Here is a 25,700-nt window from a genome sequence, read left to right as displayed (position 1 = left end):
GATTTGCAGCTGAACTGCAGGTGCAAAAGTACCGGTAGTGCTTTGTGTATGAACAGGATTCCAGTCTTCTGTCTCAGTTTTGCAGCTTTTAGGTTGCACAGTACGATAAGTAGTGTGCGGCATGTTACTTTTTATTTGTGTTTGTGACTGTACCTTTACATTCCTTGTGGGTGTGATGTACTATAAATCTACAAAAACAGTGCACATAGTCATTGCATTTAAAATTAACTTAATAGTCTACACTTATTATTGAACAATGTGACCAATTATTCTTTAACAGGTGCTGTCAAATGGGGTGATATCAGACAGTTTTTTATATTCTTTTAAGATACCACTTGTGTAATGATTGATAATTTGCGGTTTTTTTGTGATTATACTTTATTATTTATCTCTACAATGTGATAGTCTACAAATGATATGCTGGCGTTCAGAAATGAGCATAACACAATAATTTAAAAACTGTCTGAAGTCACCTCACATTCGGAGTTATTTCAGATACTAATGTTTATAAATAACTGTCGAATGTTCTTGCTTCTATGGGTTTATTTCGGACACATTTTTATGTTTTTTAAAAATACAGAAATTATTGCTGCTTTATTATAAACTTTTATAACAAATGCAGCCTTAATTACATAACATACAATGATATTAAATGTTACAAAATAATTTAAATAACTAACCTGACCAAAATATTTACTCAACTTGTCTATTACAAACCCTCCGAAGCCTTTCGATAAGACAATTTGCCTGTTTTTACAGCGACAATAACCTTCTTACCTCACTTCACACAAGCAAAAATGGAGGTATTTTGTAAAGAAATAGCAGAAACTGATGTTACATTAATTGGCTCTTAATCAACAATGGTTGCGAGTGCACATTTGAAAGTATTCTTAGAATAAAAGTAATTGGTTTTTATGATTTTATTTTGCCACTCAACAATGGATATTCTGTGGCACGAAAGAATAAAAGAATGTTCTCACATCAAAGATAATTAATTCAGTAATCAGCCTACAAAAGCACAGTAAATTTACATGAAGCAACAGGTTGCTAACAACACTGAAACACAAAAGCCACTGATGTCCAATATCATCCCATCTGTCTGATATTACTCCATTTCATGGTACCTAAAAATTTGTATTTATTATTTTCATTTGTGTTCATAAAACATACTGTACCACTTTGTATGTTGACTTTCATCAGAACACATTTTTGTTACTCTGTATCTTACTTTTTATAGTGAAATTAATTTTAATAACTTCATGTAAATGCTACTTTCACTTTGTGTGTATATAACTTTATAAAACATGGTAGAATATTATACTGTTCGTTGCTGACATCAGTTTTCCAATGATATAAGGTTCTGCTATATGAAATTTAATGTGCCAAATTGGTGTTCAACTATTCAATTTAGATTTTCAATTTCATTGTAGTTAGGCATGTTTGAACTAAAGTCATTATTGTTCAGAATGTGAAGAATCTATTTGACATAAAAATAGTGCAGTACAGAGATGTTTTATTACAGTTTGCTTCAGAACAGGTTCAACAATAGTAGTAGTAATAGTAATAATAATAATAATAATAATAATAATAATATAATAATACTCGATGACATAGTTGAGAATCTATCTTTACTACAAATGGTTATCAAATTTAAAAAGGTGATCTGTTATTGCTTTAAGAATTATTTTTTGTGTGTATAATATTGTAATTATTTCACTAATAAATTTAATCAATCATTTGCAGTCTTATAAAATTGAAGATGTGACATCATTTGCTTTTCTTAAATTTCATGTTCCTAACGTGTGAATTATTTGTGATTAAAATTTTTGGTTAGAACATCTTACTTCAGTTTGTAATTTTAAGAACAGAAAAAGCTGCTTTCAATTCTGTGGTTGTTACTAAGTTCGTGGATACTTGTCCAGTACCAACATTTATGTGTAATGCTGCCATTTGCAACGATCTTTAAAACTACTTTGTACTCCTTATGAGAGAACATTATAATGAATAGATACTACAATATTGCACTGGAAGAGTTTAACCAGAGCTTATGAAGTGAAATGAATTATGGTTTATTAACGGAGATGTTAGTCCACTCTCATATAGATGTTGTTTCACCATAATTGATTGTCTTTCGATTTTCATCTAATACATATATTTACTACGCTCTGTTGCATATTGTAATCGTAGCATGATGACTACTATATTTTCAATCTTCATTTCTGCGTGTAGTTTTATTGTTTCATTGTCTGATACCTTTTCAGTTTCTCTTGACGTTTCCTCTCCATTTCCAATTTCCAGGCCTTCTTTGATAGTTTAATTTGCTTGCCTTTTTCGTCAGTGATCATGTTATTGGGTTCATATGGCTTTACATTTTCTTTGGCAGCTGATTTCTCCTTCATCTCTCTCAGAAGTTCCATTTTCTGCTTTTCTTTCTTACTTTTATGACTGATATTTCTATCACCATAAACCAAATCTGTCGAAGTAACTTCCTCTGAAGTTGATGTTTGTTTTGTTGGTTTTATGTCTGGAGTGTTTGAGGTAGCATCTGGTTTCCGGGTTGATGTTTGATTAGAATTCTGCGTTGTTATAGTATGAGGTGTGCTGTCTGTTGTAGGTTGGATACCGAAATAATCAATTGGAGTTGACTGTGTTGCAGTGACAGTATTTGTAGCATCTGTAACTTCTGTTTTGTTTGTTACATTTTCTGTCATGTGTGTGCTGCTAATAGGTTTGGCTGTGCTAAGTATAAAAGAGTTGGGAGTGGTTTCTGTTGACTTTGTGAATATTGTAGTAGTTGATGTGTTTTGAGGAACTTTTGTAGTGGAATTTTCTTTCACATCAGTGTTCCCAGTTGCGTTTTGTGGGATTGTTTTTTTCTTCTCGTACATGTGATTGGCATTTTGTTGATAATATTTGAATATTGGCGTATTCCAGGTGAATGGTGATTTAATACTGTTTTCATAGTCCTCATATTTCTTCTTCAGATAGGCTTTCCTGTCCATTTTGAAGTGTGGTTTCTTATTGCATCTGAGCTCCTTACGCAAGACTTGAAAGACACTCCAGTTCTTAAATTTTGAAGGTGATGTGCACAAGGGAGCAACTCTTCTATCATAGTTGTAACGAACAGCTGATACTGTGCGATTACACATGTTTCCTTTGTCATACTGGAACTGACAGAAGTTGTTTGGACCCCTTTGTTTTACCTTGTTGATAACAGCTGGTTGCCAGTCTTTCATGGCACATGTGCAGTGCCAAGGATTACCATCAAGGCGTATCATTTTGGCGGGAATGTTGGAAAGAAAGCCAGGAGGAAGTCTGTTGAGTTTGTTGTTACGCAGACTCAATTCGCGAAGTGAAAACTGTTGATCAAATAGCCCTGGTGGAAGTGACTCTAAGAGATTATCTGACAGATCCAGATAGAGCAGGCCGTATAGTCCATAGAAGGCATCCATAGATATTGAACGTATACCACAGTGTTTCAGTACTAAGTTTTCTAGCTTCGGAACTTCAAGGAAGGCATCAAAGGATAATTCTTCAATAACGCCATTTATTTCCAGCCCCTTCAGTTTGGGCATTCCCCTCAATAACTCCCTCTCCAACATAAGGATACCTACGTTAAGAATATTCAACTTCCGGAGATTTGTTAGACCAAGGAAGGAGTTTGGTTGAATGCCGAGTACAGTTTCTTTATCACCAATGTACAGAATTGAAGTTGCATTCATGATTTCAAATGTACTGGCAAATATAGACTCAATAGGATTGTGCCGGAAATCAGCGATGCGTAACTTGGGGAAAGGTGGAAGAGATAATTCAGATAGATGAGAGAAGTTATTGTGAGAAAGTTCAAGTTTCTCCAGTTCGAATAACCCAGCCAGGCTGGTGCTTTGAAGACTCAAGAGCTGGTTTTGCGCTAACGATAAAGTTCGCAGATTGGGGGCACCAAGGAATGCAAAATCTGGAATAAATAAAAGATTATTTTTTTCCAGTGAGAGGTAATGTAAGTTATACAGGCCATCAAACATTTCCCAGTTTATTTCACGCAGTCCACATCCGAACACTCGAACAAACTCGAGATTAATGAGTCCAGTGAATGTGGAAAGAGCTGCCTGCTCCTGTTGCTCCACATACACTTCATAAGGCAGGATGTCGCCATCCCCGTCTAGTGGGGGAAGGAAAACTAGGCGGCGCATTCCAGTTCCTCTATGTTTTAGTTTCTTCGTACTGTATTGCATGCCTATATTTGCAGATATCTCGTTGGAAATTGGGTCGAGAGGGATGACTGCCGGAGAAACGCGATTTCCTTGTGACAAGTGGCCCAATAACTTGACATATTGCAAGTTGAGGTACTTGAGTGATGCAAGGGGTCGCAGAGCGTCGTTTCGTAACACCAATTTCCTTTGGTCAGACTCCTTTGAGGATGTGGGCAATTCATTTTGTGAGTGGTTGCTTGCTTCGTGGTAGAAACCATGGATCTCCAGCACCTCGAGTTGCTTTAAGTGGGACAGATGATCTGCTTCCAAAGCAATCTCATCTGAGTCTCGTGCTTGAAGAATAATAAGAGCCTGAAAAGAGATGTGCACAATAGAGCAGTTGTCCAAAACTTATTCATGTAAGAATTCTTAATTTTCAGAAAGTCTCTTGTGATCTCGCAGCAATTGATCATTTATTGTACTGATGTATAGTTTTTGAATATTTGAACTGTGTTGTGAAGGTTACTATCTACTTACTGATGTTGAACTTCTCTTGCCTGTGTTTATTAGAACATGAAACTAATGTAAAGTTCTGGAATGTTGAAGACAACTCCCTCCAAAACACAATTTAAATACTAAACAACTATATCACAGTTGAATTACTTTGTATGTCTCAAATATAATACAGGTTGTCGTTACTATTGTTATCATCACCACCACCACCATCACTAAAAGATTGTGTATGTTGGAAGCATGTGTTCTTCAAGAAAATTTGGCGAATTTTCATAACTTCTGTGATATCTTTCTTTGACCTTGCACGTAATTTTTAATGTAGGTAGTGTAACTGTTACATTTGTAGGTGTCAGGATGTTTGAGTAGTTAGTTATGGTATATACAGGACGATTCTGTAAATGTGTGCAAAACTTAAACAGGAAATAGGTATATTCTACAGAACATTTTGGGGTCTGCGAAGTCAGATTAAGGAGATATGAACCTAAGCATGTCTATTACTATCGCTTACTCTTTTTCATATTATCTAGGCCTAAATTTATTATTTGCTCTTATTATTTACATTTATTTAAAATGTTTATTCACATTTATTATTCACATTTATTTACTTTTAAAATTATTTTCATCTTACTCCAATTTCGTACCTTACAACAGGTGCTCGAAATGACAGCCACCAACATTAGTATTCACATTTATTATTTACATGTAGGCAATCCATCATGTTTTGCTTGTTGATCTATTATCCACATGTTGGTCTGTCATTCATATTTACATTATCACACTACAAAACATGATATGAATCAATGACAGATCCTTATGTACCATTCAAAGAGTTAATCACAGTACATACAGTGTACATTGGTAACTCAAAATGATATCAAAAATTTAAAAATGTAAATAAATGTGAATAATAAGTATAAATAAATATAGCCTAAAATAACTACTGAAGCTTTCCTGGTGATGTGATCCACCAACTTGTTACCTGACTGGAAGCCCGAGAAAGTTTTGAAATGTAGCTCGGCTTGTTGGAGTTTTTTCCATTTGTCGTCCTGATTCGCAGTAGCATAGTGCTAATCCTGTTGTAGTTAAACTGACATTTTTGTATGTGATTCAGGTCCATTATACTGTTGTCTTCATTACAGAGTACACAGTTTGGACTAGGAGAAGTGTTCAATTCATGTAAATGGGCAGCTAAACAAGCATGTCTTGCATGTAATCGAAATAGTGCAATATCTTATATTTGTGGACTATCAGGAAGTAGATTTTTGTTCTTCATTAGGTCCACTGTTTATTTTCACTTTCAAGTGTCAATTTGTTATACAGTTTTTGCTGTATGACTTTGTGGATGAATGAAATGATAACTGAATGTTTTTGAGTTGTTGGATTTTTGTTCCTATTTTTCTCTGAGTAAATGCTTTTTCATTACCGGTACCAAGGATTCCACAGTATGAAGTAAGAATAAATGTGGATAATATGGAAAACAGTAAGCGATAGCAATAGACATGTTTAAGTTCTTATCTCCTTAATCTGACTTAGCTGACCCCAAGTTTCCTATCTCAAAATGTATTATAGAGCATCCCCTACTTCCTATTTAATTTGTGCATGATTTCACTGAATCACACGTACTTAAGATACTACTGTATATTGCTCCTGATGTCTGGAGTACTGCCCATTACTAGCAGTCATAACCTACTATATTTCTTATATCTCTATGAATTATAGGACACATATTTACTATAAGTCTGACGTTAGTTTTGTGATCGCAACCTTGTCTTTCGAAACTTATTTTAAAACTATATGTTTTGAATTCTGCAGTTTTAGGCCTGTTGTTTAAACAGCCTAAAAATTCGAAGTGCTTAACTTGTGTTATAACATTGCCTGACTTGTTTCTAGGTGGATTTACGTCATATTATTAAAAATTAGGGATTTTTTTTTTTTTACAGATTACATCATTTTTGTAGTAACAAATAGATATTACAAAATTTTTTTGAAAATTGTCTTCTGTCAGAAAATAAAATCTGAACATCTACCATAAATGATATGAATTACTGCCTAAAGTATATATTTTTTTAAATATTTATTCATGAAAGGATAATGGTGACTTTCCAGTGTACAGGGAGAAGTAGCCTTATATCAGCCTGCATGAAAATAATATTGTTACAGAAAAGTATAAGATTTTTGAAGAATACAAACATTGCAGATGTATTACCCTGTTTTTATTTGTACTTATTGTATATCTCCATATTTTAAGCTGGAAATTTCAGTTTTCCTTTTTATTTTATTTTGTAACGAATAAAATATGGGAATTTAACAGCACATTAAAAGACCCAACTAAGAGTTTGGCCTAACATATTCTAATAACGTGTTTGGAGTCTATAAGACTGAATAAGTATGAGCATTGCTCAGGCAGTAGGGGCATTTGCTTGCTGATCCAGAGATACGCTCAGGTGTGAGGCGTTAGTTTGACTCCTACCTGAGTTGATTACTTTGTTGGGTTTTTCCCAAGGTTTTCTTCAACTGTAAGGCGAATGCCTGGTAATCGCATGACTGATCCTTGGCTTCATCTGGCCAAATACCATCTACTTATTAACAATTCCATTGGTGCTAAATGAGCTAGTAGTTGATACAGCGTCATTATATAAACGTCTAAAGTATGCTGACATAGATTTTCGTTAAATAAATGATTAAGAATGGTTTTTATTTCTTGTTATTAATTTATTAAACAGGATCTGCTGTTTGCAAAACGAAATAAATATTTCTTTATTCTTCAAGCATGTTAAGATTTGCTCTTAAAAGTCACTGGAAGTAGTTAGTTGTGTAGTGCCATTAAAAACTGTGAAATAATTGTGTTCGATTTTGAACATAATTCATAGCAATCAAGAAATATTGTATGAAAGTTGTAATAATCATTAAAATGTTAAAATAAATGTGAAAATATTGGTTTGATAGACATAGTGCGTGTAAGTTAAGGGTATATGCCTACTGCAAGAATTTCTTTGCAAAAAAAAAAAAAAAAGCATTAAATCGCAATTGACATCTTGAAAATGTATGCATTTCTGAGAACACCTTAATACATCCTAATTTGAATTTTTTCTGTCCTAAAAATGCAGATCTCATTGATTATTTTTACAATAATACATAATTAACAACTTCATACCAGTTACATTAATTAATTTACGTCAAGCAGAGTCACTTATTCCATATTCACCATTCGTTTTATTATAAATTGTGTATTTACTCATTTCATCTCTTACGATTTTATAATTCAATGAAATGACTACATCTATATTCGCATAACATGTACCTCATTGTCACTGTGACACATTTTAAATGTAATTAAAATGGAAATTCTTATGTGGTTGATATGTATTGATTCTTTGAAATCTTAAAAGGATTAGTGTTAAACATATGTGATAGGCTATTGAGTAACACTGGTTTCTCTTTCTTTTATTTTCGAGGGGCATAATTTGAGGTTTACTGCAAAGCTATTATAATGAATTGTGGGCAATAGAAACATAAACAGTACTGGTAGTATCTGTAGCAAGGGAAAGGAGGGAGAAGACAGTCAGAAAGAATTAGAGCTCTTTCTCATACAGAATTGTTTGTATACATCTGAAGTCTGATTAGTGTAATATGTAGCTAGTCGGCGATGTATGCAATGGAGGGGGAAAGGAACTGACCACTCTACCCCATTATCTCGTGGCTTAGTTGCCTTAAAAGTTGTGCTTGTTGGTATCACTTGTGAGGTTCAAACCTGTCTTCGAACAGTTGACTAAACTAACCAGCAACTCCTACAGAAGATCAAATTCATTCATTCATAGTGTTCTGCCCAAGGGCAGGTCTTTCACTGCAAACCCAGCATAATCCAGTCTTTCTTATTTTCTGCCTTCCTCTTTGTCTTCGCATATGATCCATATATCTTAATCGTCTATCATCTGATATCTTCTTCTGCCATGAACTCTTCTCCCGTTCACCACTCTTCAAAAGGCAGTTTCTCCTCAACCAGTGACCCACCCAATTCCTTTTCCTCTTTCTGATCAGTTTCAGCATCATTATTTCTTCATTCACTCTTTGTAACACATCTTCGTTTCTTATTATGTCTGTCCATTTCACACGCTCCATCCTTCTCCATATCCACATTTCAAATGCTTCTAGTCAGTACTCTTCATTTCGTCGTAATGTCCATGTTTCTGCCCCATACAATGCTACACTCCACACAAAGCACTTCACTAGTCACTTCCTTAGTTCTTTTTCCAGAGGTCCGCAGAAGATACTCCTTTTTATATTAAAAGCTTCCTTTGCCATTGCTATTCTCCTTTTGAGTTCTTTGCAGTAGCTCATGTTACTGCTTATAATACACCCCAAGTACTTGAAGCTGCCCACTTGCTCTACTGCCTCATTTATAATTCGCAAGTTTATCATATTTATTTTTCTTGCGAGAACCATGGTTTTCGTCTTGTTGAAATTTATCTTCATTCCATACTACTTATAGCTGTCACGAAGCTCCAGTAGCATATCCCTTAGTATCATCTCCTCTTCTGCTAACATCAATAAGTCTTGTACACTTTATTCTTCTTCCTCCTACTATCACTCTTCCTATATTATGAAAACAGTTCTTCACTAAATCCTCCAAGTAGATGTTGAACAGGGTAGGTGATAAAGAGCAGCCTTGTCATACTCCTCTCCCTATTTCACTTCCTTCTGACATTTCTTCTCCCATCTTGACTTTGACTCGTTGTTTCATATAAATGTTACTGAACAGAAGCTCAGATATGTAATGATAATCAAACATTATGTATGTGTGTTCCTAGATCTCAGTCTGAATAGTCCCCTCCTACTCCCTACAATTATTCCTAGATATGCTACTGCAGTATTGTACCAATTCTTGAGATTACCACGAGTAAATATCTTATGTTTCACAAGGCATTATTGTCTGTAATTACCTGAACATCTGTTGAAAGCATGCTAAGTAGTGTGAATGGCTCAGTTCCCAGCTGGAATACACACATTGCCATCTTAAGGATCCTGTTCTCTTCTTTAGTTAGAAGGCCGTCGTCTTCATATATGACCTAACATAGAAAGAACAGTTGTATTTACACTCACATTTAAGATTGCAGCTATTCTATCAATCGTCTCTAAACACACACCTTCATCTCAAACAGCAGAAATAACTAAAATGCTTTCTCAATTAATATCACTCAATAAAAGAATTGTATTCCAATGGATACCACCCCATTGTGGAATCCTGGAAAACGAGAATTCGGATGCTTTAGCAAAGAAGGGCAGCACTGCTACTTACAGACCTGTTACTAAATCTACGTATTACTCTGTGAAAAGATTTATTAAATCTACATGCTTACACTTCAACAAACAGAATTTGATAACACAATCTCAAGGGAAAAAATGGAACTCTCTGCATCAAAATCCACAGTTAATTCCCGATTTACCACGAAAATCGTCTGTAGCTGCATTTAGATTGGCAACAGGCCATGATTGTTTGGCCAAACACCTGCATAGAATTGGAATCTATCAGTCCCCTAACTGCCCATTGTGCAACTCAAACCAAGAAATGGATTCGGAACGCCTCAAAATCTGTGCTTCAGTGGCTGGTCATGATAATATCTTTGAAAAATATTGGAGTGCAAGAGGTCAAATGACTTTGTCAAATGCCTGGCATTAGAAAACAACAACAACATTTAAGATTGTAGTCACTTGTTGAAATTATTGCTATAAGTTGTCTTTTATTCTCAGTTCAAATGATTGCTGCAATTATTTCTCTCTCTCTCTTTACATGTAATTGAACAACGAATAAAGGTAGATTTATTACTTACACTGTTGTTGAAGTGTGGTGGTACTGGGGTGTCGTCTTCATTTGAAGGTGCTTCATGTAGAAAACGATGCAATGGTAACTCTGAGAAGTGACTTTCATGACAGGTGCAAGAAGGAGGACATTGGTAATTCCATTGTTGCTCTCTGCCAATAACCTGAAAATAGTTCATTGAATTAATAAAATTATCTAGCAAGTTCCACTTGAACTTGTCGGGATTTAAAACTGATTTCTAGTGTAGGAAATTGACACTAGTGATTTAACTTAAGGCGAACTATCAATTTCTTAAGCAATTTAAACATTATTGGTATAGTCCAGTTTTATATTAATTTAGTGAAGTTTGTGTTAATCATTTTGCTATCACCAATTCCATTGCCGCTAAATAACCTAGTAGTTTATACAGCATCATTAAATTAACCGAATAAAGAAAATAGTCTAGTATAAATTTTATTAATGTTATAACTTCAAATATTTGCTTAATTTTTATCTTTCGTTAATCATACAAATAATTTCTATAGGTATTGTCAAATGTTTACCCATGGATTTAGCATTGCAAGAGGCCAAATCTATATCAGCCAGTGAAATATATGAAGTGGTTCAAATGTCTTATTTAATGATAATATGTAATATTTTATTGTTATTAATTATTTATTACTCTGGAAATCTAGTCTTTCAGGTAAAGCTCCCTGTAAAGCAGATTTGAATAATTTCAAGGGAAAAATTGTTCTGGGGCCGGGTATCGATCCCGGGACCTCTAGCACTCTACCAACTGAGCTACCTGGGAACTCCACCCAACACCGTCTCAACTTTTCCCTTTATATCCACACAACTCGCATGGGCTGACGAAATGCCAGAGACCCACATCAAGTGCACACAATCTCTGTGTGACTTGGAATTGTGGTTTTCTGTTAACGTACACAGTGACGTTTATATTATGCAAATCTAGTCTTTCAGGTAAAGCTCCCTGTAAAGCAGATATGAATAATTTCAAGGGAAAAATTGTTCCGGGGCCGGGTATCGATCCCGGGACCTCTGGTTGAATGTACCAGCGCTCTACCAACTGAGTTACCCGGGAACTCCACCCGACTAGATTTGCATAATATATACGTCACTGTGTACGTTAACAGAAAACCACAATTCCAAGTCACACAGAGATTGTGTGCACTCGATGTGGGTCTCTGGCATTTCGTCAGCCCATTCGAGTTGTGTGGATATAAAGGGAAAAGTCGAGACGGTGTCGGGTGGAGTTCCCGGGTAGCTCGGTTGGTAGAGCGCTGGTACGTTCAACCAGAGGTCCCGGGATCGATACCCAGCCCCGGAACAATTTTTCCCTTGAAATGATTCAAATCTGCTTTACTGTACAGGGAGTTTTACCTGAAAGACTAGATTTGCATAATATATACGTCACTGTGTACGTTAACAGAAAACCACAATTCCAAGTCACACAGAGATTGTGTGCACTCGATGTGGGTCTCTGGCATTTTGTCAGCCCACGCGAGTTGTGTGGATATAAAGGGAAAAGTTGAGATGGTGTTGGGTGGAGTTCCCGGGTAGCTCAGTTGCTAGAGCACTGGTACGTTCAACCAGAGGTCCCGGGATCGATACCCGGCCCCGGAACAATTTTTCCCTTGAAATTATTTATTACTCTGTTTGCGAAATAGCCTTATTAAATATCACGCGAGGTTCTCATTTCCTTTAGTTATATTGTGATATTACAAAAATGATAAATTTTCGTATCATTGTCACATGCAAATGTTTATAAAATATTTTTTGGTGTAATTAGAATTTTCTATTTCATGAACTGAAAATGATAACATTTCACTTGGCCACCAGCGTAGCTCAGGTGATGACACATTTTCCTGCTGATCTCGAGTTGTGCTCAGGCTGGACTGATTACCTGGTTGGGTTTTTTCGAGGTTTTCCTCCAACCGTAAGGCATATGCTGGGTATATGGCTAATTCTCGGCCTCATTTCGCCAAGTACCATCTTGCTTTCACCAATTCCATCGACGCTAAATAACCCAGTAGTTGATGCAGCATCGTTAAATAACAGAGTAAAATAAAATTTCACTTAGGTACTCGTATTAACCATTCATTATTTCAATTGAGATTGTGTGGTCTATTATTCCTCATCAACAAAAATTATAACGTGTAATATCAATAATTTATTCTCTTGTAACATGTTGAGAGGCAGCTGTAAGCTTGAGCATTAATAATTTGGATAGGGATTGAAGGAGCTTGTATTGTTTATGATCATGAATTGAGGTTTTTTGTTTATTTGCCAGTGACGTCAGATAAGATTACTAGGATCTCGCTGAACTCTCAATATGTCTGTCATCCACCATTGTGGAGTAACAGTTAACATACCTGACCGTGAAATGAGCAGACCTGGGTTTAAATCCTGGTTAGAATAATTTACCTGGTTGAGGTTTTCTCTGGGGTTTTCCCTCAACCTAATATGAACAAATGCTGAGTAACTTTCGGCGTTGGATTCTGGAATCATTTTGCTGGAATTATCACCATCTCATGCAGACGCTATATCGTATTATGTCCAACATACAATTTTTTTTACACGAATGACGAAAAACTGAATTACTCGTAAACTGGACAAGTTTTAAAAATACTACACAAAACCATTTTTAAGTACTTGTTTCACAGTTTACAAATATGGCGACTTGGAACCATCAGACTTTACAGCATGAAAGATAAAGAAATAGAAAGTAACAAATTTAATTTCGTCCACTGGTGGACTCGTTTTGAAACGATATAAACATAGCAGTTGTAAAAACGTCGTAAAATAATCAATTATAAAAAATATACAGGTATAAAAAAATTCTGGCTATTTCCTGGGTGAGTGAGCATCTTGCAGATGGAATTCCTTACTCTTAATATTACTATATTAAGGTGATAAATAAAGGTGACTAGAAGATATGAATTTCGAAATGCCCTATAATTTAGTTCACCAAAGTAATTAATTTTTGTCACCCAGGAATAGGCTTATTTGATTGATTCTAATTCACGACAGAGATTTTCTGATTACTTTCCTTGCAAAGGAAGCCATGTGACAAATTTTTATTTTTCTTCAAGTTTCTTTGTTAGTAGTTAGGTTTACTTTAATCTGAATGAAGAAAAGCTGTATACAAAATTCATTTAGTTGTAAATCACATAAGAAGCACATAACCACGTCTGACAGAACTACATTAATTCAACCTCAAACTATAGGCCTACATTGAAAATGTCAGTTTCTTCATCTTGTAAAACTGCTGATTTTGGAATAACTTTTCTCGGGTTCTCAGCCAGGTGAGTTGGATAGTTGCTTCCAAGCTTTCGGTGACTAGCTCTGTCATCTTCTTCAGGGAGTGAAGTGGCAGTCTCTGAAGAAGATGGCAGAGCTAGTCATCGAAAGCTTGGAAGCAACTATTCAACTGAGAACCTGAGAAGAGTTATTCCACATCAAATGCCGGGAAAACCTCAAGTCATACTGCTGATTTTGATTAGCCAGTCGTGTTTCTGATTTCTGTGCAGAATTCAGAAGCTGATATTTGTTCATTGTCATTTTCCGGAACTACGAGAATCTGACATTTCTCTCACAAAATATGTTGATAGCTTGTTTCTTTCTTCTTATAACGAGACATTCATAAGAAAAAAAATATTTCCTCATTTGCATTGTGCCCAGGGTTAGAAATGTAAATCCCAGCAACCTTTAGCAAATTATTGTACTGTTTTAAAAATTCAAACCATTGTTTGGTTGATGGAAAAGCTAATAGCTTTTATGTATTAAATTCCCTTCACACTTAACCCAGATATCCCTACTGTCCTATTAAAAGGACAATTGTCAATGTTTCAAATTACCCTCTCTACAGTCAACACATTTACTTTTTCACAGGTGTCACTATTACTGGTCTTAATGAGAGGCTTGCTAGGTATGTTAAGACTGGTAATTAGAGTTCTGGTCACCGTTGAGTTTGAGATGTGGACGTGAGAATTGTTAGTTTATTTCAGCTATGGCATCCGAGACGCAAATCAGATAAGAATGTTAAATATTTTTACAGTTCGGAATTATTTTACAAATTGTTGTAGATTAAATGATTCCTAATTAGCATAAATATAACGTGAAACCACAATGCGTTCAAATATCTATTCATTGCGACATGACAATGACGAAAACTTATGTGTCCTTTTAAAAGGACAGTAGGCATATCCCCATATATTTTGAAATTATTTCGCTTTTTCAATTTTAGTGGATTTTCCCTGCATGAAATGCTATCTACGTTTGAAAATTATGCTACGGGCGAAATTTCATCTCAAATACAGACATATCACTATAATGCAGCCTACAAATACCACACAGAGTTCGTGTGCACTCAAAATTGGGTTTCTGGCGTCTTGTCAGCCCACTGAGGTGTGTGTGGATATGAATGAAAAAGTTGAGACAGTGTCAGGTGGGTTGCTGGGTAGCTAGTCGACAGAGCATTGGTGCGCTAAGCCAAAGGTCCTGGGTTCGATACCCGGCTCCGGAACAATTTTTCCTTTGAAATTACTCAAGTATGCTTCACAGGGAGATATACCTGAAAGCCAGATTTGCACAGCAAGATCTGTTTACAAGTGGAGGACTGGTGACGTTCTGGAGAGAGGTATTGAACAGATATAAGTTTATATTGTTTTTCGCGTAGTATTTTTGGCAGAGGTCTTATTTTCTATCTAAATTGTCATTGTCATAACAATGTAGATTTTAGAAAATGAACTGAAACCTGTCTTTCGATATTGCCACAGCAATTGCTTCATTATATGTATTGTCACTTCTCTCCCAATATAACCTCCTCCTCGAAACTTCAACACTCTTTTCGCCTATTACTTATTTTTACGTATCAATAGCAATATGGTACTATTCAATGACGAAAGCATTCCAGAGTTAAAACGAATTTAGCCACAATGCATCATTCTTCAGAATAATATTAGTAGTAATAATAAAGAAACTATAATAAAATAACAACGTAATAATTTGTTAATAATAATAATAATAATGATAATAATAATAATAATAATAATAATAGTAATAATAACAATAATAATAATTGTAAATTACAACAATTACTTTGTTTCCTTTCATGTAAGCATAGTATACAATTATTCCTCAAAATGTATGCTCATATGCCTACTGTCCTTTTAAAAGGACACCTGTTTCTAGCTCAACCAGTTACAACTAGAATGTTTCGACACCATACAAATACTTCAATTATATACTGCATTAAATGAGATTTGAAAAATACACAAAAATTTCAAAAAAATATTTGAGGCATATCTGGGTTAAAGGAAATGCATATTGTCAGAAATTTAATTATGCAACATCACAGACCAACAACACAAAAAGCAATATATGAACCGGATAGTTTAAAATGGAAGAAATGTAAAATAGTAAAGGAACTCAAATTAACAATTGACGCAATATGATGCCAATAATGGATGTTCATCATATGTCAAGTATCTAAGAACCATGATGTCCAGTGATCTAAATCGAAGAACTTATGATGTACATATCTTTCAAGTACAAATGATGTTTTTTTCTCTAGTAAAAACTCTACTAAATCCATCCATGCTATTGCTTTGAAATCAAAGTCTTTATACAAAATTTTATGTGTATTTAAAGTAACCTGGAATTTTCTAAATTTTCGACCCTCCAGGAGTACGATGACCTTACTGTGAGCTGGGTATTAAACCAAGAACCTCTGATCTAATATAAAGCATAACAAACGCACCACCACTGGGGATGACTTGCTCATTATATATTAGAAGTAATAATTTATAATGCAGTTTATTCATATTTCATATGTAACTTAATATAAGACAAGATTGGTGCATCAGTATAATATTTATTTATTCAAATTATTTATTAGTGATGTTTTTCTCACTCATGTGTGCTTACATTTACAATTCAGCATTTCCTTGCATGATAGTGTATCAGTTTAACCTACATAAGTAAGTGGAATGTGTCAGTCTTGTGTGACCTAATATTGTTATCTTATGATGACATACAACTCTTAATGTATCAGCCTTATACTATAATTTTGTGTCATTAATGATCAATATTCAGTCTTTTTACAAGCATTTATAGTGCAGACTTCAGTGTAATAGAAATGTGTATCACAAAGTTGCATGTACACTCTCTTTAAATGGTTCATGCACATTGCAAGATGCAAGATTTGACTTCCTTCACCGTGTTCTACAAGACTCGAAATGGTCATTTTCACGAACCGCAACACTCTGTTATTTTCGTGGACATGGTGCTGTTGATGATGACGACAAAGGAATTAATGATCAGTGAGATGATGCCCAAGTATTATCATGAAATATTTATTACATATCAATATACTTACTTACTTATGGCTTTTAAGGAACCCGGAGGTTTATTGCCTCCCTCACATAAGCCTGCCATCAGTCCCTATCCTGTGCAAGATTAATCCAGTGTCTATCATCATATCCCACCTCCCTCAAATCCATTTTAATATTATTCTCTCATCTATGTCTCGGCCTCCCCAAAGGTCTTTTTCCCTCTGGCCTCCCAACTAATATTCTATATGCATTTCTGGATTCGTCCATTTGTGCTACATGCCCTGCCCATCTCAAACATCTGTATTTAATGTTCCTATTTATGTGAAGAATACAATGTGTGCAGTTCTGCGTTGTGTAACTTTTTCCATTCTCCTGTAACTTCATCCCTCTTAGCCCTGAATATTTTCCTAAGAACCTTATTCTCAAACACAATTAATCTCTGTTCCTCTCTGAAAGTGAGAGTCCAAGTTTCACAACCATATAGAATAACCGGTAATATAACTGTTTTATAAATTCTAACTTTCAGATTTTTTGACAGCAGACTGGATGACAAAAGCTTGTCAACCAAATAATAACAGGCATTTTCCATATTTATTCTGCGTTTAATTTCCTCCCGAGTATCATTTATACTGTTGCTCCAAGACATTAGAATTTTTCCACCTGTTCGAAGGATAAATTTCCAATTTTTATATTTCCATTTCGTACAATATTCTTGTCACGAGATATAATCATATACTTTATCTTTTCAGGATTTACTTCCAAACCTATCAATTTGGACATGTCTTCTGGAAATTTTCAACCATGAACGGTAGTCACTTCATTCAGGCAAAAAAAATTTATTGAATAAAATGCACATCTTCAATAATATACTTTGACGTGTATATTATTACTAGCGAAAGAAAATGATTTCTGGCCCTACACTTATGACTATATCCTTTGTTTCACAAAGTCTTTGACATAGATACTTAAGTCACAGTTAAAGAATAAGAAATTTGACTCGCTGCCTAGCAGTGGCCTATGACATATGATCTTTAGCTCGATGGAGTGATAAATTGTTGCTGAGTCCTGGTGCTTTTAATTTTATTAACACCGCTCTATTATTAAGAACCTTAACCATACTCAGTGCAGAGTCATATTTTAGCCAACTGTGTACCAATATTGAAAGAGTACGCGAATTTATATCCAGACTACTAATTAATTTGTGCAAATTTTATTTAGTATGAAGGTAATTTGATTTTGCAAAAAACTCATGATAACAATCAATTAGAAGAGCTAACTTGAAATCATATGCCAGAACTTGTACTATAGCACATTCTGTTCATTATAGAGAATTTTATATTAATGTTGTTTAACAACGATTTTTCTTTGAATAGTGAAGAATACATATTCTGTCACTGCTTTCCCTAATTGTATAACCCCCGAAAACTCGATGTTATTTCTCTGTAAAAAGGAATGTTTAAACTGTAGAATGCATGCAGTTCAAAGAGACTGTTAATATTTGTAAAGGATTATTCCTTTCAGTCATTTGGATCACTTCTTTTGGAAGCAGGAGGCTTACTGGGGATCTTTTTGTTTATTTGTTTTGCGAATCACGTAGGTACCTCAAGGAAGACTGGAGAGGGGAAGGCAGAAAATTTCCAACTGGACAATTCTTTTCGAACACAGTTGGATGATTATGAATTCAGTAGCAAAAAAGAGTGTAGAAAAGTATATATTTCAGCAAAAAAGAAATGAGAAAGTATATGCCATATATATTGCATGGTTTATTTAATGTGAGCATTTGATTAACCAAGTTCCAAAGATAGAATAATACTCGGCTAATCTGTGAGTTATATGTGTATTTTCGTCAGCTCTGTAAATTATGTGCTTTTCAATTCAGTTTTTTTAATGTTTATGATGTAGCATTAACGCTTTTCTTGGAGTGTAGCTGAAGGAGTTTACATTTGTATTTACCAGATGAGTCACCTGCCCCTTATTTATGCGAAGTTATGGAATCCCGTGCATTCACATTAAATTCCGTAAATACAGTAGTTGTAATCATATTTAAAAAAAAAATGCAAAAGGAGGTAATATATCTGTTATACTAGTTCAGATGAATAAGGCATTTAGATAATAATTGTTTGTGGGTTCGGGTCTTGCACTAAATTTGCTACTTAATTAATGCTCTGGTTATAATGTGTGAAGTATGGAATATTTCATCATTGATTCTACACCAGCAGTGTCATAAATTTACTGCAAAATGATGCAAGCAATTCGGGCATTTATTATAAAATTTCAACACTAACACCTTAAACACTTATAAATATTTAAACATAATATGCTATTAAAATTTGTCAGTATGACATTACCTATCGTGGGTGCTTACTTCATTGGCATTCAAAATGAAGAAATTTCTAAAATAAACTGTCACTAACTTTCCTTGGTAACCAAATAAACTACAGAGTTGCCTATTTTGAATTAAAGATTTACCTATCCTGGAGGTGTAGAAGTTACACATATCTAACCTTGCGTTGAAATCTCCAAGAAACAGGTATCGCAATTTCGTGAGAAAGCTATAAAATGCAGGTTTACATAAATAATAAGAGGTAAATTAATCACACTCTCTTTCGACCCTTGTTGCGTATTACAAATTATGTATTACTGATAATCATTAGACTTACATATATGCAATTTAAAATGGTATTCATCATTGAAGATATTGTTTGTATTTAAAAGAATTTATCAGCAAATTAAAAGTCTGTGTATAATTAATCAAATCTTTATTCAAATCGAGTATGAAAGAGAGTAGAAAGTCGGCAACATCTGCAGGTTTTTGTTTGTATGTCTGTCTGTCTGTCTGTCTCACATAATTCTTCTGTAGCTAGAGTGACATCTTGCACTTTAAACGTTGTATTAAAAATTGTATTTAAAAAATCTAGTTCTAGCTTCATACGGTTGTCAACCTCAGTGGTGTAGTTGTTACCATACTTGCAATTGTATCCAAGGTTCGCAGGTTCAAACCTAGTCGAGGGTTTTTCTGAATATTTCTAGACCATGTCAAAATTGGGAGTTACCATAATGAGTCCCATATCAGAAGCCTAAGTGTGCATGGGGTTTATCTATTCTTTCTTGTAATATGCACTAATTATTATTTAGTTTTTTTTTTCATCGCTTCTCATGAATGCCCTCAAATGCGATCATACTACTTCGCTCATGCAATCAGTGATCAATCCCGTATAAGAATAAAATTCGTTTAGTTTCAACCAGTCATGGTCATCTGTCACTGTAATATTATAGAAATAGCCTTATTACTTTTGATTACCAATTGTCTGCATATTGTCGCACTTGATTAATAATTATTCCAGTTAGTACGGGGAATATTTAGAAGGCAGTGACAACTCATCCTCACTCAAAACCTTAGGTAAATATTAATAAGGAACATCAGAACTTCTTTAACTCGGTGGTGTTCGCATATTTTTTCCTAGCATAAATGCTCATTCCGGTTCTGTCAGACCCAATCTAGGTTTTAAGAAAATGATGATCTTAAGATTATTATTATTATTATTTTTTTTTTTGGTAAATGAAAGTTTAACTATGTTTGTACATAGTAATGTAGAACATGTAAACTATTAATTGCTCTGGTACTTGGAGATCCAGCGAGAGCTCTGCCGGCTTAACAGACTACAAAACAACCAATCAGCATTCTCATCATCAAATACTTTTACTTTTAAAGGATGACAATTCCATAAATGTACTTTCAATTAGAAGACATTAGTGTGTATTAAGATCCGTATTATAAAGTTTCAAACATTTATTTACAATTAACGTAGATTAAATGGCAGCTTTCATTGTGTTTAGATTACGTTCATTTTAATAAAGGCCACTCACGTAGCTCAGGCAGTAGCATGCTGCTTGCTGATCTGGAGTTGCGCGTAGGTGTGGTTCGATTCCTGCTTGGGCTGATTACATGGTTGGTTTTTTCCGAGGTTTTTCCCAACCATAAGTCGAATGTCAGGTAATCTACAGTGAATCCTTGTTCTCATCTCGCCAAATACCATCTCGTTATTACCAATTTCATCCATGCTAAATAACCAAATAGCTGATACAGCTTTGTTAAATAACCAATTAAAAGTGAAGTTTAATAAAATTCAATGCTTCACATCTGCTGTGTATGTATTCACCTTTAGTTTAGATTCTTAAGATTAGATTGCAAGTAGTACTATACAGAAAGTTGTTCCAATTTATAAAGTTCAATATGCAAGAAAATTAAATTGAATAAATGTATGTTATTAATTTATTTTATTAATATTGTTTATTGAATATCTATTCACCAAATAGTCTTAGAAAATATTACTTGTAGATTCTTATTTTAAGATAATTTCCCTAATGCTTTGCTTTGCCCTGTGCTTGTGAAATTATCGACAAGATGAAATACACTCGTGATATTACTTAATACAATTTTTACAGTGTTTAAATTTCATTTTCTCATCATTCCCTATGGAGATTCTATTCTTTCTAGAATTTTGAATTTTTTAAATCAGCAATTATGATTACACTGTAATAAAAGTATTCGATTAATGAGCCATTATACATACATTTCCTAATATAATTTATGGTCGTACTGTTGACTTAACTGTTGAGCCCCATTATTTTGGAAGATTTATAACGTATACACAATTCATTCGTGTAGAATTAGTCGTAGATATTGTTTTCATTTCTTGATTGTGATTCCTGTTATGACACTTTTAATATATAAAATGAAAGAAAATTTTAAAAACTTCACAGTTTTAAAGCAGTACAAGAGTGATATAACTTGAATTTGCTGCATGCCCATTTCGGAGTTTTATTCTCAGTCGTCAGCTATCTGATATTATTTTAATGATAGTAAAGCAGTACAGTGTTGAGAATTGTATATGCTAAAGTGATCTAAAGATTTCCAATAGCAATTCTCACTACTGTAGTTCTTTTACTGCTTAATGTCCATCACTTCGTTATAAACGTGTTATCTTTAGTGCAGGCTTCGTGTTATCTTACTTTGATAGAGGGTACAGATTGTATAGTACATATCTATCGAGCTTAGATTATATTTCACTAATGACAATTTTGAGAATCGGATTATATATTTATTTATTTCTCACCACAATCTGAACACACACTCTCACCATGAAACAATACTAACAGTACCATCTCATCGCACCTCCTCATACTCATCCTCTTTCACAATAGCCCTGCCAAGACTGGAATTCGCTACCTGCTAGCATCAAGAACTGTCGAAATAAAATTGAATTCAAACGCAAACTTATTAGGCACTTGGTCAATAATTGAGACTCGTTCAGACATGGCTTCTTGTAAATAGTTTTCTTATTCTATCACAAAATATTTCATTATCAGGTAATTTCATCACTATATAATTTTGTTATCCTAGGTTTAATTTGTACTTCAGTAAAAAAATCTTTCTTTGTTCTTAACTTCTATAATAAATTGTCTAGCTTTTATTAATCAGGCAATCTTTTAGTACTTTGATTTTTATTGTAATTGTAAATTTAATATTAATTGTAATATTATAATTATAATTGTATTCTTAATATTGTAGTTGTAATTCCCTGGTAGATGGGAAGAGAAGGCCTGATGGCCATATCTCTACCAGGTTAAATAAATATATCGTCATTGTTCCTGCAATAACTCCTATGTGACATATTTATCGATTTTCAGATTTTTACTCTATTAAATAGCTTAAATAGTGATATAGTAAATAATAAAATCTCCTATATGTAATTATATTTCTTTGTTTAGAAAATGTAAGAATTCACAGTCTCCTATGTATGGCTGCCATAGGATGAATAAATGTGTTTTTTCTTCCTACTGAAAAATTTTATATTTTGCACATAGGAGTTATTGCAGGAACAACGACGATATACTATACTACTACTATATTACAGAATATAATCTTGTGGTTACTAAACCCAAATATAAACTGACAAATTTAGAATTTTATTAAGAGTCTGTGAAGTTGAAATTTGAAGAATAATGTTTATTATGTTTAAGGATCTTGACTATAAAGGCTGGATACTGCATTACGTGAAATTGGAGAATGTTGTACTACATGTAATGCGATTTATTTACGTGAAATAGAAATGGACGAATGGCCTTAGAATTTAAATTTCTTCATTATTTAATGCCTTCCAAATTGAGCTTCTTAAAATTTTTGTTTTCTATTGTCGTTTCTAAAGAGTGCGTAGTATTAATGCGCCCAATATAATTTCAGACATTACCTAGTCGTCTTATTTTAACTACCAAATGAAATGTAGAATTAGAATAATAATGAAAATTTTATGTAGGTAATAAATTGACAGTTATTTTATACATTTTAGAAAAAATACAAATGAATTTCAAACTTTCTTAACTTATATTACACAATATATTTCCCTTATGAAGTTTATCATGTGTAATATTGAAATTATTCTTAAACTATTACACAAAATGAACCGAAATTCGAATTCTTATCTTCTTCATTCCAGAACTGGTTTATGAGATAGGAAATATAGGGTAGAATATAAAATGTAATATATCGGAACTGAGATGTGATAGACACAATTGGCTAAAATTAATCTATCTTTCTAAACTTAATAGGGCGGATTTAATGAACTTGCCGTGATCATTACTTCGTTACTGGCATATAATAGCACTCATTCTTAATACACTTTGTACATCATAAGAAACGTAATTGTAAGGATACCTTTCAGTTTTCTTAGTAATTTATTTAAGAATGTTATGAAATGCAAGTATTACTCAGCATTATTGGGAAATTGTAAGGGATTTGGAAGACAGGGGTCGGGGTATATGTAAGGTAATATCCTGATATTTTTCTGAAGAAAATGAGGGATAACATGGGGAATTAAAGCAGAATTTTCAATTATGGAATTGACCTTGGATGCTCCAAATAAAGGAGCCAGCAGACTGACTCACGTCCAGTAGATAAAATCCAATAAATCGATCTTTATTCTGTGTATTATTTGTGTTTTATGCGGTGTTATTTTTTAAGAGAAGAATATGAGAGTTAAATTTACTAGACTCACCAGATTCGGTACTTGCAGAAAGATCAGCAAGAGAGAAATCACAGTGCTGGGTAGCACCCCTTGTCTCATCATGATCTACAGGCTTGAACTGAATTTTCTGTCCCTCACAAGCTGGCAGGAAGGGACTGTGGGGGTGGGGTGGGGAAGGGAAGTTTAGGAGATATTCTATCACTTCCTGAGAGCTGCAGCCCACTCTTTCCCATAGCATCTTGCACTGCACACTTTATCTAGCTTGCCGACTACTCTTTAATGATTACTGTAAATGTATCAGTTTTGTGAGCTTGTTGGAATTACATAACTTTAAGGTCTTTCATTACAGAGAAGTAAATACCGTGTAGCCACGTGAAGTCAGTTATTTAATACATACATCAGTAAATAAATAAATATACTCTATAAATAAATAATTAAATAAAAGTAATTTATGAAACACTTCATTCTAGTGGAGCTGTCTACCTTTATGTCCCCATGCACCTAAAGAGGATACGTTTTCCTTACATTCTTTCAAGAAGTGCTTTGTTGGATCTTTTCTTCTCATGTAATTGATTATGAAATCAGTAATAGTCATTCATAAGCTGTGACATTCTCTGATTATGTGGTCATCAAAGCAGATGAAGTATTAATAAGACAAAACCATGCGTTATTTCATACAGGATGGAGTTAAATCTCTTCTGCATTTGTAATTGAACCAGTGTCTTTCTGATTTGTATACTGGATATAATCAACCCACATGAGAGGGCTTTAAATAAGTAAACAGTTTGTTTCAGGGGCACACCATTAGCCAAATGGCTAGAGCGTCAGTTTTTCACACTGGTAACCTGGGTTCGAATCCCTGTGGGTCTAGGTGGAGTTTTTGTTGGACAAACACAGTAGGTGCTAGGTTTTTCGGGACACGTCCATTTTCCTTACCTACATTCTACCATTGCTCCATTAATCATCTTCATCATTATGAATCTGATATCGCCGCCTTACAAAACGATCTTAACCCTACCTGGACCAAGCTTTTTTTAGTTATGCCGTGGACCAAGGGGGGTTAAAAAGTATCCACTAGGAATAATTGGCACAAATGTGAATATAATGCACATAGATCGATTTTATAATTCCATTTGACATCTCTTTAATACAAATTAATTAATGGTGTGTTAATTTATTAATAAATTGAAATTATTTTTACTGAAATGGAAAAAAAAAATAAACAAAATATTCTAGCCATCACCTCTTAATTTCACTGAGCATTTTAATAGTAAATCCATGGCACTACAGCCCATGAAGGGCCAAGACCGACCAGCCGGCTGCTGGCCTCACGTCCACATGCCGAAGCAGAGGTGGACGATCATTCAACCAGAATGGAGGTATCGTGTGGTCAGCATGATGATTCCCCCAGCCGTTATAGCTGGTTTGCGAATCCTGATTTTCGCTGCCTATCGTAGCTCACCAAGTGCATCACAATGCTGGGTGGGCACCGGTTCCATACACTGGCCGAAATTTCATGAGAAAATTTCTTCCCTCACGAGGACTCGAACCAGCGCGCATTCCGTAACGCGAGTCCTAGGCAGGATCCCTTAGACCATGGCGCGTGATTTCTTTCTATGAAGTTTACCTTCTAATTTCACTCACCATCACATTAGTTCCGTTGAAATATAAGAAAATAAAACAAAAACAAAAAGATAAAAACACCAACATTTTTGGTATGTTATGGTGTGTACCTGTTCAATCACTACGTACAGAACTGCAACACATTTTTTAAAACAAAATATTGTATACCTGCTAATTTCACTTAGCATCTTATTCC

At 34.3% G+C, this 25,700-nt stretch overlaps 2 protein-coding genes across 3 annotated transcripts in view; one reads left to right on the top strand and one right to left on the bottom strand.

The window, feature by feature from the left end:
- The window catches only part of LOC138707686 (congested-like trachea protein), an 81,758-nt gene that overhangs the window by 31,350 nt on the left and 24,708 nt on the right, over nt 1-25,700 (top strand). The window lies entirely within an intron of this gene.
- LOC138707685 (uncharacterized) lies at nt 526-24,022 on the bottom strand. The gene is made up of 4 exons (XM_069837481.1): nt 23,912-24,022; nt 10,532-10,684; nt 9,644-9,769; nt 526-4,562 (listed from the first exon to the last, which is right to left on the bottom strand). The coding sequence occupies exons 1-4, from the start codon at nt 23,981-23,983 to the stop codon at nt 2,232-2,234; spliced, it is 2,682 nt and encodes an 893-aa protein (XP_069693582.1). The 5' UTR covers nt 23,984-24,022; the 3' UTR covers nt 526-2,231.

The sequence above is a fragment of the Periplaneta americana genome, chromosome 10 (genome assembly GCF_040183065.1).
Source record: "Periplaneta americana isolate PAMFEO1 chromosome 10, P.americana_PAMFEO1_priV1, whole genome shotgun sequence".
Classification (NCBI taxonomy): domain Eukaryota; kingdom Metazoa; phylum Arthropoda; class Insecta; order Blattodea; family Blattidae; genus Periplaneta; species Periplaneta americana.
Note: the sequence above shows the minus strand (reverse complement) of the source record. Positions and strands in the feature narration are given on the sequence as shown.